This window comes from Vulpes lagopus, chromosome 1 (genome assembly GCF_018345385.1).
Source record: "Vulpes lagopus strain Blue_001 chromosome 1, ASM1834538v1, whole genome shotgun sequence".
Taxonomy (NCBI): domain Eukaryota; kingdom Metazoa; phylum Chordata; class Mammalia; order Carnivora; family Canidae; genus Vulpes; species Vulpes lagopus.
In genome coordinates this window covers 64,532,446-64,550,306 of record NC_054824.1, presented here as the reverse complement: position 1 = coordinate 64,550,306, position 17,861 = coordinate 64,532,446, and the positions used below count along the sequence as shown (strand labels likewise).

General features: G+C 40.5%; 1 protein-coding gene across 3 annotated transcripts in view; it reads right to left on the bottom strand.

Moving 5' to 3' along the window:
• Positions 1 to 17,332, bottom strand: part of KIF6 (kinesin family member 6) — a 377,491-nt gene extending 360,159 nt beyond the window's left edge. For all 3 annotated transcript variants that reach the window (XM_041753408.1, XM_041753258.1, XM_041753340.1), the window contains exons 1-3: positions 17,202 to 17,332; positions 13,425 to 13,534; positions 8,283 to 8,357 (exon numbers count right to left, since the gene is read on the bottom strand). In XM_041753408.1, coding sequence (XP_041609342.1) covers positions 8,283 to 8,357; positions 13,425 to 13,534; positions 17,202 to 17,267 — 251 coding nt within the window. In that variant the 5' untranslated portion in view covers positions 17,268 to 17,332. The remainder of the gene's footprint in view (positions 1 to 8,282; positions 8,358 to 13,424; positions 13,535 to 17,201) is intronic.
• Between the last annotated feature and the right edge of the window lie 529 nt (positions 17,333 to 17,861).

Below are 17,861 nucleotides of genomic sequence, written 5' to 3'. Positions count from 1 at the left end.
GAGTCCCATGGGGAGAAGTCCTAGTATAATAGTTTAGATTACCAAATTTGCTAAATAGAGGAACATCACAGAACAAATGACACTAAAGTTTTCAGGCCCGGAAATGTTAATGTTTTATTTTGAAATACTTACAAATTTTCAGCAAGTTGCAAAGAGATATACAGCGTGGCTCTGTATATCCTTCACCGAGTTCCCCTCAATGGTTATTTCTTGCATAACTATAGTATGTTATCAAAAGTAGGAAGCTGACACCAGGACAACATGTATGTAAAGTTCTGTGTCACTTTATCACATGTGTAAGTGCAAGGAACCATCACTGCAATGAAGACACAGAGCTCTTCAAGCATCACCAGAGATCTACTGATGTTGACATATTACCATTTTGAATAATGTATGGAAACCTTTCTTCCTTCTACATCCCTTTACCCTCCTTTGTTTATAATGTAATTGTCATCAGACAATGCTTTATTTTTTGCTTCATCAAACATGGTTTTTTAGACTGAAGAGGAGAAATGAGTTTATTTTATGAATGCACATTTTTGCCCTTTGTGTTGTTCTCTCTTCCTTGCTAGTGTTCCAAGATTCATCCTATTTTCATTTCCCTTTTTTTCAAGAGCTTCTCTTATTGCTTCTTTTGGGGAAGGTATATTGGCAACTAATTGTCTTAGGTTTTCCTTTGTCTGAACATCTTTATTTCTCCCTTTATTCCCGACAGATAATTACACTGGTTATACCATTCTGGGCTGACAGTTCTTTTCTTTCATCATTTCACTTGAGAATATTCTACTTCCAACTAGATTTCATGATTTTTTATGAGAAATCCACTATAATTCAAATTATTCTTTTTTCCTATAGGTAAGGTACCATCTCTCACTCATTGCTTTCAGATTTTTTCATTGTCTTCAGTGTTCTGAAGTTTAACTATGATATGTCTTAGTGGATGTGAGCTTATCCTGTTTGGGGTTTGCTCAGTTTCTTAAAGCTCTAAATTTATGCCTTTTGCCAAACTTGGGGAGTTTTTAGACATTACTTCCCTGAATACTTTTCAACCCCTCTCTCTTTCTCCCCTCCTTGGGGGTTCTGATGGCATGAATGTTAGATAATTTGCAATAGTTCTTAGGGGACCCTGAGGATACGTTCACTTTTTTTCTAGCCTATTTTCTTTCTATTGTCCACACTGGGTGATTTCTATTGTTACGCTCTTCAAATTCATTGATTCCTTTCTCTGAGCTCTCCTTTTTGCTGTTGAGCCATCCATCAGATTTTTTATTTCACTTATTGTACTTCCCAGTTCTAAATTCCTATTTGGTTCTTCTTTATTTCTTCTGTTTTTTTGCTGAGACTTTAAATCTTTTCATTTGTTTTAAGCATGTTCTAATTGCTCATGGAAGCATTTCTATGGTGGCTGCTTAAAATCCTTCTCAGATTATTCCAGACCTATGTCATCTATGTGCCAGCATCTGTTGATTATTTCGTCTTATGTAAATTGATGTTTTTCGATTCTTGATATTTCGTATTTGATGCATGATTTTCAATTGTATCTTGGATAGCAAAGGTATTATATCATGAGATTCTAGGTCATACTTCAATCTTGTTTTAGCATGCCTCCTCTGACACCACGCTAGCAGGAAGATATCACCTTACCACTGCCAGGTGACAGTGAAGATCCAGGTTCCCCATCTGTCTGTCTTAACACCTGTGGGGGAGCCTCGTTCCTGTGGGTGAGGGTGAGATTTCAGGCTCCCTTCTAAGCCTCATCCGACACCTTCCTGGATAGAAGAGTGATGGGCACCTTACTGATGCCCACTGATCCCACAACAGGGTGAGGAAAGCCTTGTTACTGCTAGATGGTGGTGAACTCTATGATCCCATGTGACTTCTGATGACAACTTGGGGGAGGGGAGAAGGAGAAGTTGTTACCTTCAAGTGGTAACATGCGGGGATGAAAAGTCTTCCCACTCCTCTCAAGTGGTAATAACATGCGGGGATGAAAAGTCTTCCCACTCCTCTGATACTACCCTGGCAATGGTGGACTCAGTGCCTTGTGATAGCCAGGCCTTTGCTGTCAGGGTGGGGCTGGGGATTTTCCCATGGAAATATTTTCCATGGAGGGAGTAGGGCAACTAGTATAGAAAAGTTTCTACTCACTGCGTTGCCCCTTTCCTAGTCTTCTGACTGTAGAGAATAGACTTTTCTTGCCACTTTTTCTGAGCCTACTATTATTGGTGTTTCTGGGTCTGTTCCAGTCTGGGTTACATGAGGGGGGAAAAAAACACCAAAAATCCACATCATTCCTCAGGTCCTGAGGTCCCCTGGCCAGTCTACTTTCTCCTCATCTTTCAGAATCTTCTTATGTTTCTTTTATATATAATTCCCAGAGTTTTTACTTGTACTTAGTGAGAGGAGAAGTGTGTCTGCTTCACTTTGGTCTGAAGCCATAAACTACCGGGCATATTTTTAAAGTGGAAAAAGGATACATATGTCTAATTTTTTTCAACCCTTACACTGAACAAGGCATTGAAGTTTACAAAGTACATTTGAATACACTATTTCTTTTCATCCTCAAAACACTTGCTTGGTCTTGTTGGCATCTCCCTTTCTCTCAGGGGATAACGATTCCCCTTGATAGGAAGTCCAACCCAGAGTCTCACAATAAGTCAATCACAGGGCTGATGCCTGAATCAGATTATTCCACTGCCACACTGTTGGAACCAGGCAAGGGAGAAGCATGAGTACACAGAAGTGAAAAAATGGACAATGAGATTTGAGTTTATTTTTTTTAAGTACTTTTCTGTGGCTTCTCTTCTACCCCATTCTGGTCTTCTTGTCTCTGCTTATGCAGCAGGACTGAACAAGCAACACAACCAGCAGCATCAGCAGCAGAGCCTGTATCCTAGAGGCACAGGTTAGAGCCCTGCGGGGGCTGGGCACCAGCCCCCTGGGAGTATGGGACTGTGCCTCCTGTAAGACCTCCTCTACCAAGCCCTGGCCTCCCATCCAGCCAGAGCATGGTCCAAATATTCTAATACAGACTTCTCCCTGAGAGCTCCCAGTGGTAGGCCTGGGACCTTGCTTTTTCCCTTCATCGTCTTCTCAGCATAGACTGAAAGATCACACTTGGTTGTTCAATCCCGATAAAATCAAAAGTTAAAAAGAACTGGTTCACAGAGTGACTAATAGCATCATCACCTGGTTGGCCTTGTTGTACTGCAGATGCTTTAGCTGTCCAGTGGCAGCTGGGGGACTTCTGTCTTTGGCACACCCCTGATGGTGTGCACTCTATTCATTTTGGTCAAACCATGTTCCTCTAAAGCACTAAATTTCTAAATTTTTCCAAAAGCACTCACTGCACATAAATTTCCCATATCCCAAGCTTTTAGGTAAAACATAAGATTAGATGAAAAGCTGAGATTCTGCAGATTTACAAGTGCATGTGATAGAATCTCAGAAAAGTCTAGAGTTTAACATTCTCTCCTTAAATGCTTAAGTAAAATTCGCACTCTAGGATAATGTACCATGTTTGGCTTGTGGCTTCAGGCATCACCTTGATAGACCACTACATTCTCTCAAGATATATGCACTCCAGCTTGAGAAGCAGAACGCTGGGTGAAACGTCACATAAAACCACAAATTCCTTATACCTGAAATGAATATAACATTGCATGACAACTACACTTCAAAAGTACATTTTTAAAAAATCTACAGGCTCTTTCATATGATGCAATCCATGTACTATACACATTTGTGTACCTACTAAATATTATCTTTACAAAAAACTAGTCCAACATCAATGAGCAAAACTCATATGGCAAAAGGCTCTTTTTGCATGTTACTAAACAACATAGGATATATTTCAGAAAAAGTTCAAAAGGGGTGGAATGATGAGGTACTTCCTGGCGGAGATGTACCGAATAATAAACAACTAACCACAAAGATTCTTTTACTTAATCTCCAATGACACAAATGTAAAGCTTTACAAATTCTCACCACTGGTCATGCAGCTCTGTAGTCATGCAGTCTCATCCCTCTTTGACTTAGGTAGGAAAAAATGAGTCTGAATTAGGAAGACTCCTGAATTATACCATTTTGGAAAGAAATAGAACTAATTTTATTTTGGTTTAATTGTATGCAGTAGCCAGAATTAAGCTACAATGTGTCAACCAACAGAACAGGTTTAAAAGGGCCTGGTGTGGAGTGACCAAATTTAACCCTGGGCATGTACTCCTGAAGATTGATCTTCATAGAGAACACCAGGCATTTCTTAAAATCACCAAATATCTGAGGAAAATATGTACCAGGAAAGCAACAGTAGAGCATAAACATTTTAAAAAAAAAAAAGACATACAGGAAAAAAGCCAATTCAAAAGAAGATAATAATTGTCATTCCGAGTGAAAAGGGAGGACATCACATCAATAGACAAGAATAAACTTTTTCCCCCATCTCCTAGGAGTGAAAAGTAAAATTGCTAAAATTAAAAATTTAAGAGGCAGGTGGTAGAGAATGCATACAACTGAAAAATAAATTACCAATGATGGGAGACTGAGCTAACAAATTCTTTCAGGACTCAGAACCAAAGACAAAGAGATGGAAACTAGGAATGGACAGTTATAATATTTGAAGGTGAGAAGTGGTAGTTTTAGAACTACAAGTTCCAAAAAGAGAAAATAAACAGCTGGAGGGTAGAAAATGATTTTTTTAATTATTAAAGATATTATCAATATGATGACTTGACCCTTGAGCTTGAATATAAGAGTTTTCAGACTGAAGTGGCTGAATGAGGCAAGAATACATGAATATACTAAAAAACAGCCATATCTATACTACACTATCAATAAGTTCACTGCTATGAAACAAAGAACAAAATAAAAAAAATCCTAAAAGCTTCCAGAAAGAGGGGGAAAAAAAGGCATCTCCTTAGAAGAAATAAGATCCAGATCAACATTGACATCTTTTCAGCAACACTGCAAGCAAAGAGGCAATGGGGGAGTATTTTCACAGTTATGAGAGAAAGGAAATGTTTAAGCTAGAATTATTCTATACCCAGTCAAATTCCATATAACGGTGAAGGGAGATAAAAAGCTTCCAGAAATTCCAGTCTTGAACTTTCTAAAAAAGTATCAAAGGATGATGACCAGAAAAGACAGAAGGAATCCAAGAAGTGGACATAAGGGGCATGTGGGTGGCTGAGCGGTTGAGCGTCTGCCTTTGGTTCAGGTCATGATCCCAGGGTCCTGGGATCAAGTCCCATATCGGGTTCCCCACAGGGAGCCTGCTTCTCCCTCTGCCTATGCCTCTGCTTCTCTTTCTGTGTCTTTCATGAATAAATAAATAAAATCTTAAAAAAAAAAAGAAGTGGACATGAGTATACAAAACAGTGATTAACAAAGTAATAAATATTAACTCAGAGATAAATTTAAATAAATGCTATTAATAAAAATGGTTAACAACAATCCAGAACGCAGTTATCAGTTGGTCTCAATACTGGAAATGACCGGGAGTAGGAAAGGCAAAGTAAAAGTGAGCAAAGTGAGAGGCAGATGGAAAAACTTTAGATATCCAGAAAAAATACAAATGATTTTAAATATCTGAACTTAAACTATACTGCTGCTGTTGAAGTACAACATACACTATAAGGGAACAAATGGAAAGCAGCACCAGCAACAAGTATAGTCAAACCAACAAACAGCAAAAAAAAAAACCACAAAAAGTATGGTAAATGGAAAAAGTAACTTAAGATAGAATAGCTCCAAACCTCATTATCATGATCCTAATAAATATAAACAGGTCAGAGTAATCAATTAAAGAGTAGGGACTCTGAGTGGCTGAAAAGGGAAAAGTGAGCTATGTTTTGTTTAGACCATACTTAAAATGTCACAGGGCAGTTGAATTAAGAGATGGAGAAAGATAAACCAGATAAAGGCTAACAGAAAAAAAATTAGCAAAGATAGTTTCATGAAAAATGGGATGTAAGGGAAAAAAAAGTATTAAGGACAAAGAGGGGCACCTGGGTGGCTCAGTCAGTTAAGCATTAAGCATCCAAATTGATTTCAGCTCAGGTCATTATCTGTGTCGAGAGGATGAGCCCCGGTCTCCATGAGGGAGAGATTTTCTCTCTCCCTCTCCCTCTGCCCCTCCCCATGCTACCACCATGTTCCTTCCTCTCCTGCTCTCTATCCCTCTCTCCCTCTCTTAGAAAAAAAAAAAAAAGGACAAAGAGGAATGTTTCCTACTGGCAAAAGATAGGATTCACTAAGAAGACTCAATAGCCTGTATAAAAATGCCTGTCGTTCTTGAAATCTTGTCATCATTAGTTTGGGTGTCATTGTCAAGCCAGTGAACAAAACAAATCCCAGTCTTTGTGGAGCTTTTGTTCTAGCAGAAGACAGACCGAAACACTAATAAACAACCAAACTATACAGTGTGTCAGACGGTGATAAGTGCTAAAAAGCTAAAATAAAACAGGGAAAGGTGAAAGAGAGTGCAATTTCAAATGCAGTTAATTAAGGAAGGCCTTACGGAGAAGGTAACATATGTGCAAGACTCCAAGGCTGAGGGGACAGCCCTGCAGATTTCTGAAGGAAAACAATTCCAGGCTGAGGACCCAGCAAGAGCTGGAGGGGTAAGTGGGCTCAAGATGGAAGAGCTTGTTAGTAATGGGAAGAAAAAACCAGATACCCATGAAACAGAAACTAAGGCTCTCTCCCTGAATGATTTTAGTTAAGTTTCAAAATAAAACACACGATGCTAGCTTTCTGAAAAATGACATAACCCAAAAGATTACAAAAAGGAAGAGAATTTTAAAGATGTGTGACATGCAGTCAAGGAGACTGAATTTAATCTGTAGAAGTTACTGGATTGGGACTATAACTAAAACTTTAAGCCAAAGCCTACTGGACTGCATTTCACCCACTGTGCAGGAAGACTGTATTAAAAGAGAAAGGCTTAGTTTGAGTAGGATTCATAAAACTGAGGAGCTCAAAAGACAAAATGTGGCAGTGAGTTTCCAGCAATGTCTGTGGCAAAGGGTATACTGATCAGTGGAACTGAAAAATGGGTTTATTTAACAGGTACAGATCTTCCACCACTTATAATAGGGTTCTGTCCAAGAAACCCACAATGAGGTAAAAATGCATGTCATGAACCTAATTTACCAAACATCACAGCTTAGCCTAGCCTAGCTTCAGTTTGCTCTGAATCTCATGTTGGCCTACAGGTGGGTAAAGTCATCCACCACAAAGCCTGTTTTATAATAAAGTGCTGATTTCTTCATGTAATTTATTGAATACTGTACTGAAGGCAAAAAAAAAGGAATGACATATGGAGACAGAATGATTGTAAGTGCATCAGTTGTTGACCCTTGTGATCACGTGGCGGACTGGGAGCGGTGCTCACTGCCTCTGCTTGGCATCACAAGAGAGTACTGTACAGCATATCTCTAGTCCAGGAAAAGATCAAAATTCATAATTTGAAATAGGATTTCTACTGAATGCCTATCACTTTCACACCATCCTGAAGTTGGAAAATCCTAAATTGAACTATCGTACATTGGAGACTGAACGTTTTTCATTTTAATCCAACTGATATCACAATGGGAAAGCAACCTTAAGTAGTGATAATTTCTCATAAAGATTTCCTACAAAAGGGGGGTGTGCTTATCAAAGAGGCTTGAGTGTCTGGTTCCAAAGACACTTTGCCAATATATGCTAATAAAATGGCATTCTGATTTATTCGGTACTCTCATTGATGTTTGGTTCTAATAGTCACTAGCCTGGAACTATCTGAATATGTAGAAACACAAACGGCCTAGAAGCTAAGGGCCAAGCTTTGAAAAGTGGTTATCACACAGAGGTAGAGCTAGGTCAACCATTAGTAGCCCTCCTAGGTGTTACCAGGTACTTCATCCTTCATCACTCTGACCATATGTTGGAAATTCTGTATTGAGGAAAGAGTTCTGGACTGAGTGCTGTGATGTACCAGACCCAGGACTCTACTATCACTAGCCATGCAATCCTGAGCAGTGTGCTAAATCTCTCTGATCCTCAGAGAGTTACAGAGCCTTTAAAATGGGAGTAATGTGGCTAGTCTGTCTCTCTCACTGGTTTGTTTTAAGGTTCAGAATCTAAATCTAAAACAAACAGCTATATGAATAGAAGGTATTAATACACGCCCTGCAGCAATGAGTATATAACTGATATGCCGAAACACATTACCACAATTATCTGAAAATGGAAGACAAAGTGAAAAACCACGAACCCACCAAACAGAATATAGGCAATCCTACCTCTCGGCAACTGGTTTGGCAATGTTTTCAAAAATGGTCTCTTGGCTTGCACCCTGATCAAAAATCTTTTGAAATCTGCAAATATTAAAGTGGTAATTATTTAAAGACTGAGCTGTAAACACAATTGGATTAATATTTTTTCCCCAAAAGCTTTGTAAATTACCCCATATTTACATCACTGGGCTTACCTAAGCTGACACAATGTTTGCCCTGTAGTCCCCACCACACTGCACCGTTGTACCCCTGTATACAAAGGGTGGGTAAACAGTATTGCTTTTGACAAGATCTGCACAATAAATCCCTCTGAAAAACTGTCGCAGCTTTGAACCAAATAATAAACTGTGTGTTCTTTAGCCCTCAAGAGGGACAGTGTCTGCAACTGGCATCAAACTCGAATCCAGATAAGTGTGTGAAATTGAAACCCAAGAACAGGATGTAAACAAGCCAGAGAACTTCTGATGTCTGACCTGTCAGGACAGAATGCAGCTGTGAAATGTACGATTTATCAAATTTGGCTTTCAAATTGCAAACTGAAATCAATTTTCCATCAATAGGTGCTACGTGCTGCTGTTGGCCACTTACCTCTAGGGATAGTTTTGCCCCATTTGGTTAATCATGAATCAAAAGTCAAACAGTAAGTCAAAACGGGCCTATACTGCAAGAGGCATCTTTATCAGACTGGCAAGGCCAGGGCGATGGGGGAGGGACTAGATGGTGTCGATGCTGCTCCTCTCACAGTGGCACCGTGACTGAGCTTAGTATGCGATCACGGGCACAGTGGGAAACTGGTGGTAACTCTCATGGTGTGGCAAGTCACCTACCTACTGGAATGCCCCTCATTAAAAGATCATGAAAAAAGTAAGAGAGAGAGACACACAGGGAGAAAGAGGAGGAGATGGGCCAAAGGGAAGAGGTAGAGGGAGAAGGGGAGAGGGAGAGAGGGGGAAAGAGGGAGAGAGGGAGGGAGGGGGGGGCATAAGCATATAGGGCAAAATGGCAAAATAGGGCAAAATGGCAAAATGATGGGTGAATCTCCCACCAAGGGCAGAGGAGAAGCTACTGTGTTATTCTTTCAACTCTTCTGCATATTTAAGATTTTTCAAGATGAAAATTAGGGGCGGTGTGGCTTTAAAGCAAAACCTTTAAAACAAACACTTTGAGGGCATCCCAAGCAACTTTCAGGGTGGCTCAGGAACTTCTGGTCTCTGTCTCCCTTGTGACTCAAAAGTGAGTCGGGCGCACATTCAATTAAAGGAGTGACTACATGAAATGTGGGGCTGTTTTCACTACCAAGGAGTTCAGAAGGATGTCTGGGGCTGGGTGGGAAATACAAAATGGAATGAAATTCATGGTCTTTAATCAGTATTAACTGATTAATATTAAGCTGTAAGCCTTATCAAGCTCCCTTTTGAGGAAGCAAATAATGAAATTACACAAAGAGAGAGACTGTCAGACACTCTGGCTACCACGTTTTTAGCAGGCAAGATTATATCTTAGACAGCAGTATTTACCAATTTGCCTAGAACACTCCTTGAAACGCTTTAGGTGCATCACAGCTTCAGATATGAACGCTGACATAACAGGGTACATGGCCACTCAAGTGCTCGTAGGAGTACTACCTGAGTGCAGCAGTGCTTCTGAGGATGACGGTGATAATGTCGATTTGCTGGTGATGTCTGAGTGAACCCATCAGCCATTCCCAACTCCCACTTCCCTAAATAATAGGAATTATGTCTATCACCATGTAAACCGAAGAGATGGCAGGAGTTTCAATGAATCATACAATGGTCACTAAAGACCAAATATCATCATCCCAAAATATTTTGTTTTATATAATGTAGTTACACAGAAATTTGAAAAGTCATTATGATCAGCTAGCTTTTTTTTTTTTTTTTTTTTTTTTGATCAGCTAGCTTTTGAAAACCATGCAAGAATAAAACAGAATCACAGAGTTTAAAGAATTCAGTCAAATCTTTTCCAGAGAAGGAGGTTGAGGCCCAGGGAGATAAAGCAATTTACTCCTGGCCCTGGAGCTAATCAATAATGTACCCTGAGACATAACTTCGGTGTCCTGATTCTGAGAAGGTGCTTTCATTTATTAGGAAGTTGTGTAGGCTTTTTCTAAACTCCATTTTGAACTTGGCATACGCTGACCTCTTCCCACCCCAAACTTGTTCCTCCTGGTCCTCTTCATCCTACACACGACAACTCCATCCTTCCAAACGTTCAGCCCAAAGCCCTTAGGGCATCCTGACTCCTGACTCCTCTCTCTCTCTCTCTCTCTCTCTCTCTCTTTCTTTCTCTCTCTCCTTCTCTCATTCTCTCCCTGCTCTCCCTCCCTCTGTTACACTCTATATCCCACCCATCTGATAACTGTCAGCTCTGACCTTCACAATACATCTAGAATGCAACTATTTCTCAGCATTTCTACTTGCTACTACTCCGGACCAAGCTACCAGTTTCTTGCTTGGTCTCCCTTTAAACAGGCTGCTCTTACAGTCTATTTTCTACATGCCAGGACAAATGATCCCGCTAAGACATAAGTGAAACTATTTCATTCTTCTGTTCAAAACCCTCCATTACCTTCCCATTAACACTTTGGGAAGAGAAAGTTTACAAGGACTTTTCCCCAAAAGAATCCTTATGATGACTTATAAGGCTCTCTACGATCTAGACACTCTGCTGCCCCTTTGACCTTCTTCTCCAGCCCCACAGATCCTTTACTCTTCCTCAGACATGCCAGCACTCTACCACCTCAGGGACTTGCTCTAGGAATTTCGTTGGCCTAGAATCCCAATCCCTCGGGTATCTGAATGTCTGACTTCCTCACCTCCTGTAAGCCTTTGCTCAAATATCACCTTCTTGTGACACCTTCCCTGACTGCCCTATGAAACACTGCAACCATCCCTCTCCTTGCCCCTCTTCCTGGTACTCCTTATTGTCCTGCCTTATTTTCTCTGTGGCATTTAACACTTTTTGATATATGTTGTACTAAAGGATCTGCCTATCTACCTCCTCCCACTAAAATGTAAGCACCATAAGAGCCAGACCTTTGTTGCATTCCCTGCTATATTCCTAGCCATTAAAACAGCACACAGTGGATGGTCAACAAATATTAATTGAATGGATGAATTTTCTTGGGAGAAAACACTCTTAAAGTATTGAAATATTTATCTCTGAACATAGGTATAAGTGAAATACTTTATTAATTTCTTTATTTAAAATGCTAAAGCAGGGACACCTGGTTGGCTCAGCAGTTGAGCACCTGCCTTGGGCTCAGGTCATGATCCTGGGTCTGGAAACTGAGTCCCGCATAGGGCTCCCTGTAGGGAGACTGCTTCCCCCTCTGCTATGTCTCTGCCTCTCTCTCTGTGTTTCTCATGAATAAATAAATAAAATCTAAAAGAAATATAAATAAATAAAATAAAATGCCAAAGTCAATATTCTTAATCCAGAGATTTAGAAAGACTGAGTAAGAGATTTAAAAATAAGCAAATAACACATTTTCAATGAACATGTTTGAATGCACTGTTTGTGTCTTTATTATATAGAGAATACTTTGGAAAAGGCCAATAGATAGACATGTGGCCAATTGTTTCCTAACAATCACATAGAATCATGCTGAATAAAACGTTTCAGCAAATTGTGGCTTTATAGAGACTGGCCTCACCCAGATGTCATGAAGTCATAGCTACTGAAGTATGTAGCATACTTACATCAGTGGAAGAATGCCTGCTTCAGAAAGATTAAATCATGCATTATTAAGGCTACTCCTTAAAGATCAAAATGAAAGGCAACGGGGAGCCAAAAAGATAGGGTTAAGGACCACCTCACCATGCAACCATGTGCTAGCAATCCCACAGTGCTTACAGTAAAAGGAGACCAAGAAGATGGGGTGGAAGTGGGAGGACATACATAAATGAGACACAAAGGAAAACTGTCAAGACCAAAGAGAATTTTTATAAGACATAAATAAATAAATGTATGTATATATGTATGTATGTAAATAAGAAATCTCGAGAGAACCATAAAAAATATCTGAGTTGGTTTTATGCAAAGGGCAAGGGCAGAAACAGTATGAAAACTGAGCCCAAGCAAAATAGCCTAAAGGGAAATGCAAGACAGCAATTAGGACTCCTGCCATTGGCCCCAGAAATCCACTACCTAAATTTAGGCAGAGATCAAATACAGCTTTAACTTGGGCTCAGACTTCTTCGAAAGTCAAAAGTGGGGATGGAAGAAATAGCGCAGTCTGAAACTAGAGAATAAAGGCGGCATAAAGGAGCCCAAATCCCCCATTTCAAGGCCTGGCTACTAGAAGAGAATTTAGACCAAAGGCACTGATGACAATCCAGGGGTGGCTGTTAGGTACACTTCACCCAATCCCTACAGTTTAGTGCTGTCCAAGAGAAATATAATGCAATCCATACATGTGAGTGTACATGTAATTCAAAATTTTCCAGTAGCCACTTTTTTAAACATAGAAACAGGTGAAATTAATTTTCGTAATCTATTTTTAATCCAATATAACCCCAAACTTTACCATTTTAATATGTAATCAGTATGAAAAAATTCTTGAGATGCTTAACATTTTTCCCCCCACACTAAGTCTTCAAAAATCCTTGATATATTTTACCCTTAGAACACATCCCAGTTCAGGCTGGCTACATTTTAAGTGTTTAAGAGCTACCAGTGGCTAGTGGCCACTTCCTTAGACAGTAGAGATATGGAGTGTGCTATGAGATCCATAATATCATTTATGTTATAAAGAAGGCTGTTCTATGAAGCATACAGGTTATATCTTAAGTTTTTTTTAACTTTAATAGAGTTTAGTCATACACTGAGCTTCCAATAAGTGCTAAACCAGAGTGGGTCAAGCAGGAAAAGGACAACACTAGATAAACAGATGTAACAAAGAAAGGCTGGGATCTTGGGACAGCATCTTGGATACAGAAACACACCGTCTTTTCAACTCTGGGCCCAGCAATGAAAAGACAACTGAAATCTACCTACTAGATGAAACAGAGAATTGCACTACATTCTCCCTCAAGAAATAGCACCAATGTTTTCACAGTGGATATCAATACAGTACCAGAGTTAGTTCAATAGTGAAACAGAAACAAAGGCAAAAGATAAACTTACTTAAATTTGTAGCTTTCTCGCTTATTATTCACAAATCCATCTGCCAGATCGCGAGGTAAGATAATTTCCAGGTTAGGTGTTAATTTTTCATCTTCATCTATGGAATAAATCTGCAAATACGAAGACAACAAATGAATATAGCACGGTAAAATTATGGCTTGAAATTTGACCATGTTATTATGATAGGCATTGTAATTGTACAAAAAATTGCACTTTCTAGATAAGCCATAATATAGTATAATTTGGATAATTTTCCTCTTTGAACTGTGCACAGACTCTAACAAGTATATGAAACAGAAAAAGGAGTAAAACCTAAATCAATGCTCTACCAAAAGCTCAGATCTCTTTGAATGATCTAGTATTCAAATTTGAGCATTTGAGTGTCTCTATTGTTGAGAAACTAATAGTTCTGAGAGCAGGACATTAATCTACGCACTGCTTTGGAATTATGTGCCAGAAATTAACATCTTCCTACAACCAATAAGCATTTCTGAGCATTTACAAAGTGGCCAAAGCAGATCAAAGGACTAGGTCTGAGATTTCTCAGACAGCTCACAAGAATGCTCTAATTCAAGTTATATTCAAAGCAGCCCAAGTTTCTGTGAGACATATTCAGGCATTTGATAAAAGACATGTGGTTTCAAAAGACATATGTAATTCATGTCTTTGATGTCATCTTCAAGGTTCTCCTCCCAGCTCAGCCACTAATTAGCAAGGGACCTGGGAGAAATCACTTAACCTCTCTAAACTGATATGGAAATAAAGGGTCTTAACCAACCCCTTTACAACTGCAGGTTGTCTGATTCTCTTCATGGTTACCTACTCCTTTATTTACTGGTCAGGAAAATCAAGACTCAAGCCTATGGGCAGATCATGTGGAATAAAGAATAGCATAAGACATGGTACCCAAAGACTTGTGTCCAACACTGAGCTCAATTTACCAGCTGTGTGACCAGCCACCATGTTCTGAATCTCAGTTCCTTTATACGTAAAATGAGGAAAATATAATTGCCTCCCTTACAAGATTGCTGTGGGGATAAATGATGTCATGGAAATGGAAGCATTTTGTAATGCACCATAAAAAATGTTAGTCATTAGATGTAGAGTTTTTTTTTTTTTTTAAGACTTGTTGTCTTTCACCAGGAAATAAAAAGTCTTTCTAACAGGCAATACTTCCTATTTAAGACTCATTTAGATCCTTGATTATGGGGTGGGGGGGGGGGGAGTCATATTCTTAAACAAATAAAAACTTACCTAAATTTCCCAAAAATAATTTTCCTAAGCAGATTTCCTATTAAAACCTCTCACTTAAATCATGAAGAAATCATGCAAAAAATGGTCTTGTAAAATAAAATTATTTGTAGAAAGTAATGGCATCAAGTCTGAGACTTTCTGTGGCTAGATTTTCCCAAGAGACATTTAAAAATTATATCCTGTAGGGCACTACACTAAAAAAATAAAAAATAAATAAGTTAATGGCTAGACAGGTGAGGGAAAGGGGTGTATAAGACATGAAACATATAAGAGTGAGGCACTCCTTTAAATTTGAGTTACACGTTTTCAAAAGTTCTGTAACACTCAGTGCTCAGAAGACAGAAAGGGCCATCTACTATTATGGTAGGAACAGTGACCCTCTACCTCTCTGATTAAGCCATTCTATGAGGCATTAAGAAAGGTCCCTCTCAACCAGAAAATGTGTTTAGTCTAATTGATGGACTCTTTACCTCTAGTCATAACAGTACTTACTTGAGACAGTGCTTTTTTTTTAGACCTGGAAGGCAATTACAAGAAATGCAATGATGAATGTGAACATCATGTTTTGGAAATGTACTAATAAGCAGTATACAAGTGAAAAACCTCAAATTATCAGAGGTTTGTCTTATGCATCTTCTAAGTTACCACTCTATAAATTACTATAAGTTACTTTATAGTGCCTTAAGGAATAAGACTAATGAAGTAATGGAACCACAAAATGAAGAGGAAAGAAAGAAAAATATCTTTGAGTCACTCCTGGTTGAATGTTACAGGCAAAGAAACAACCAACCATACATCTCTCAGGAGCAAAAAGGGTGTTAAAAGTGGGACTTCTAAGGGAGAGCAGGGATATACTAACTCAAAATGTGTTCATCTGTATTCTCTCATTTTTGTGTATGTGGTATAATGTTGCATCTTGGTAAGAATCTGCCATTATAAAAATACAGTAGGACACCCAAAAATACTCCCTGGAGTATCAAACAAACCACTCTACAGAATCCTACCTAAGAAATGCAAAAGTAGGTACAGTAACCAAATACTGCACTTTAAGAAAAGAGAAAGTTCAAAATTACATCCAATATTCTCCATCAACCCCCTACCTCTGCCACCCCCTCACCCAACCAATCCTCTAACATTACCAAATCCAAGCACCTGCTTCCCACTGCTGAGTCTATGTAGACAAGCTCAATATTTTTGGCTAAGAATCTGTAAGAGGTACGGAGGGACTTTACATATAAAACACCGGGTATATATGATGCCCTTTTAAAAATCTTCTTGTAAGTGAATACAAGAGGAGAAAAAAAAAGGAAGATATCCATGGTTCCTTCCTACACTACTTTATTCCTAAAAAAAGAAAAATCAGTATTTTCTTCTCACGCATCTTCTCCTAAAGTAGTTTATGAGTAAAAAGGCTTTTTATGGTGATGATGACAAAGACTCCATGTTCTTGTTTCAAATACGTAAATTACAAGAGGCAAATGCTACATTATGATATACGATGATGTTACATACATACACACTGTAGATATGGAACAGATATAAAATATTATTAATAATATACCCATTGCAGGCACTCGTGAGTAAGGCCGAGATTGATTGCTCTTACCTAAGTTCTCACTTTGGGAAGCAAAAAAAGTTTTGTCCGAAGAGCCAAGAACTTTGTAATAAAAAGCCCTTCACTAAAATCAGGGTTCTGCTACTCACTGGGTGGATGACTTGGCCACATTATCCAACCTGAGGCTTTGTTTCCTCACCTACAAATATATGGGGAAAACGACATCCACCTTGCAGCATTCTCGTGAGTATCGGAGATAATGCAGACAAAACACTAAGGGGTACGAACGACTATGCTCTTTCTAGGGAGGAAAAAACAACAACCATGTTTTGAAGCATATAAGAAACACACCAAGTATCTCTGCTCACGGCAAGGGCAAGGTCTTAACCTCCTTGTGCATCTGAGTTTCACACACTGGAGGAAGCACCTCGGTAAATGCTCAGTGTTTTCGGAATGAAAAGTCTAGGTGTGTTCTTTGCATCGGGATGCACAAATACGTATACCTGCAAAAAGTATTACGCTGAGCCTTAATGTACGTGCTGCACAATGAGGATGTAGTTAGGCAACAAATTCCTAAGGGCCCCCTGGGCGCAGAGCCGCAGCCTATCTGTCTACTTACACTATCTGTATCATCCCAGACCTGCATGGACCTGCACCCCTTGCTGGCACGCTCTGCCCGGTGAGCCGCGCATCGCGTTGGGCTTCTCTGCGTGCAGAGCTTGCAGCACCCCGTGACCCCTTCCCAGAGAGGGGTCCGCAGGGTGCAGGGTGAGGCGCGGCCGTGAGCCGAGCGCGGCTGGGTGCACAGCGTCCGGCCCGCGGGGCGCTGCGGGGCGCTGCGGGGCGGGCGCCGCCCTGGGGTCTCGGCCCGCGTCCCTGCGCGGAGCCCCCTCCCCAGCGCAGGCCCCCGCGTGCCGTCCCTCCCTGCCGGGGAGCCCCCGCCGCGCCGGCGCCCTCGCTGCCCGTACCCCCTGTTGCTGCTTCCGGACAGTGGGCTTCACCCTCGCGAAAATCTGTATGGTCTGCTTCACCATCGCCTCCCGGCTCCGCACTGACCCCTGACCTCTCTCAGGGTCTGGCTCGCAAACCTCGGCACGCCCACCGCTTCCGTCTAGCCACAGTCTTAGCAACAGTAACCAGGGACGCTACCCAAGGAGCCCCGCGCCGCCAGGGCCGCCTCCTCTCCCTCATTGGTTGCTGACTGCAGAGGGGGCTGAAGGGAAGCACCACGGGGCGGGCTTGGGGAGGGGCCGGGCGGAGAGCGACTGCGCACGCGCCGGGTCAAGTTCTGGGCACCACGTCTAGCTCCACAGCTGGCCTGCAGAGTGGTTAATGGGGTGACAACCGCCATGCCCTGACCGGTTTCTTAATCCAGCCTTTCTCGGTGCCAACACCTCTTATTTAGCACTGAAGTCATTCTGGTTTTTATTATTCATTCATTGAAGAAATGTCAATCTGTGACAAGCAATATGCTGTCTGGGAATGATCCTGAGCTGAGCACAACTGTCTCTGCAAACTAGAGATGAGGGTCTGAGGATGGAAGCAGCTTTTTTTTTTTTTTTTTTTTTTTGCAGGAAGTTACAAGTTACACCGGGGTTGGGCATGGGATTCTGTGGAAGGCGCCTCTT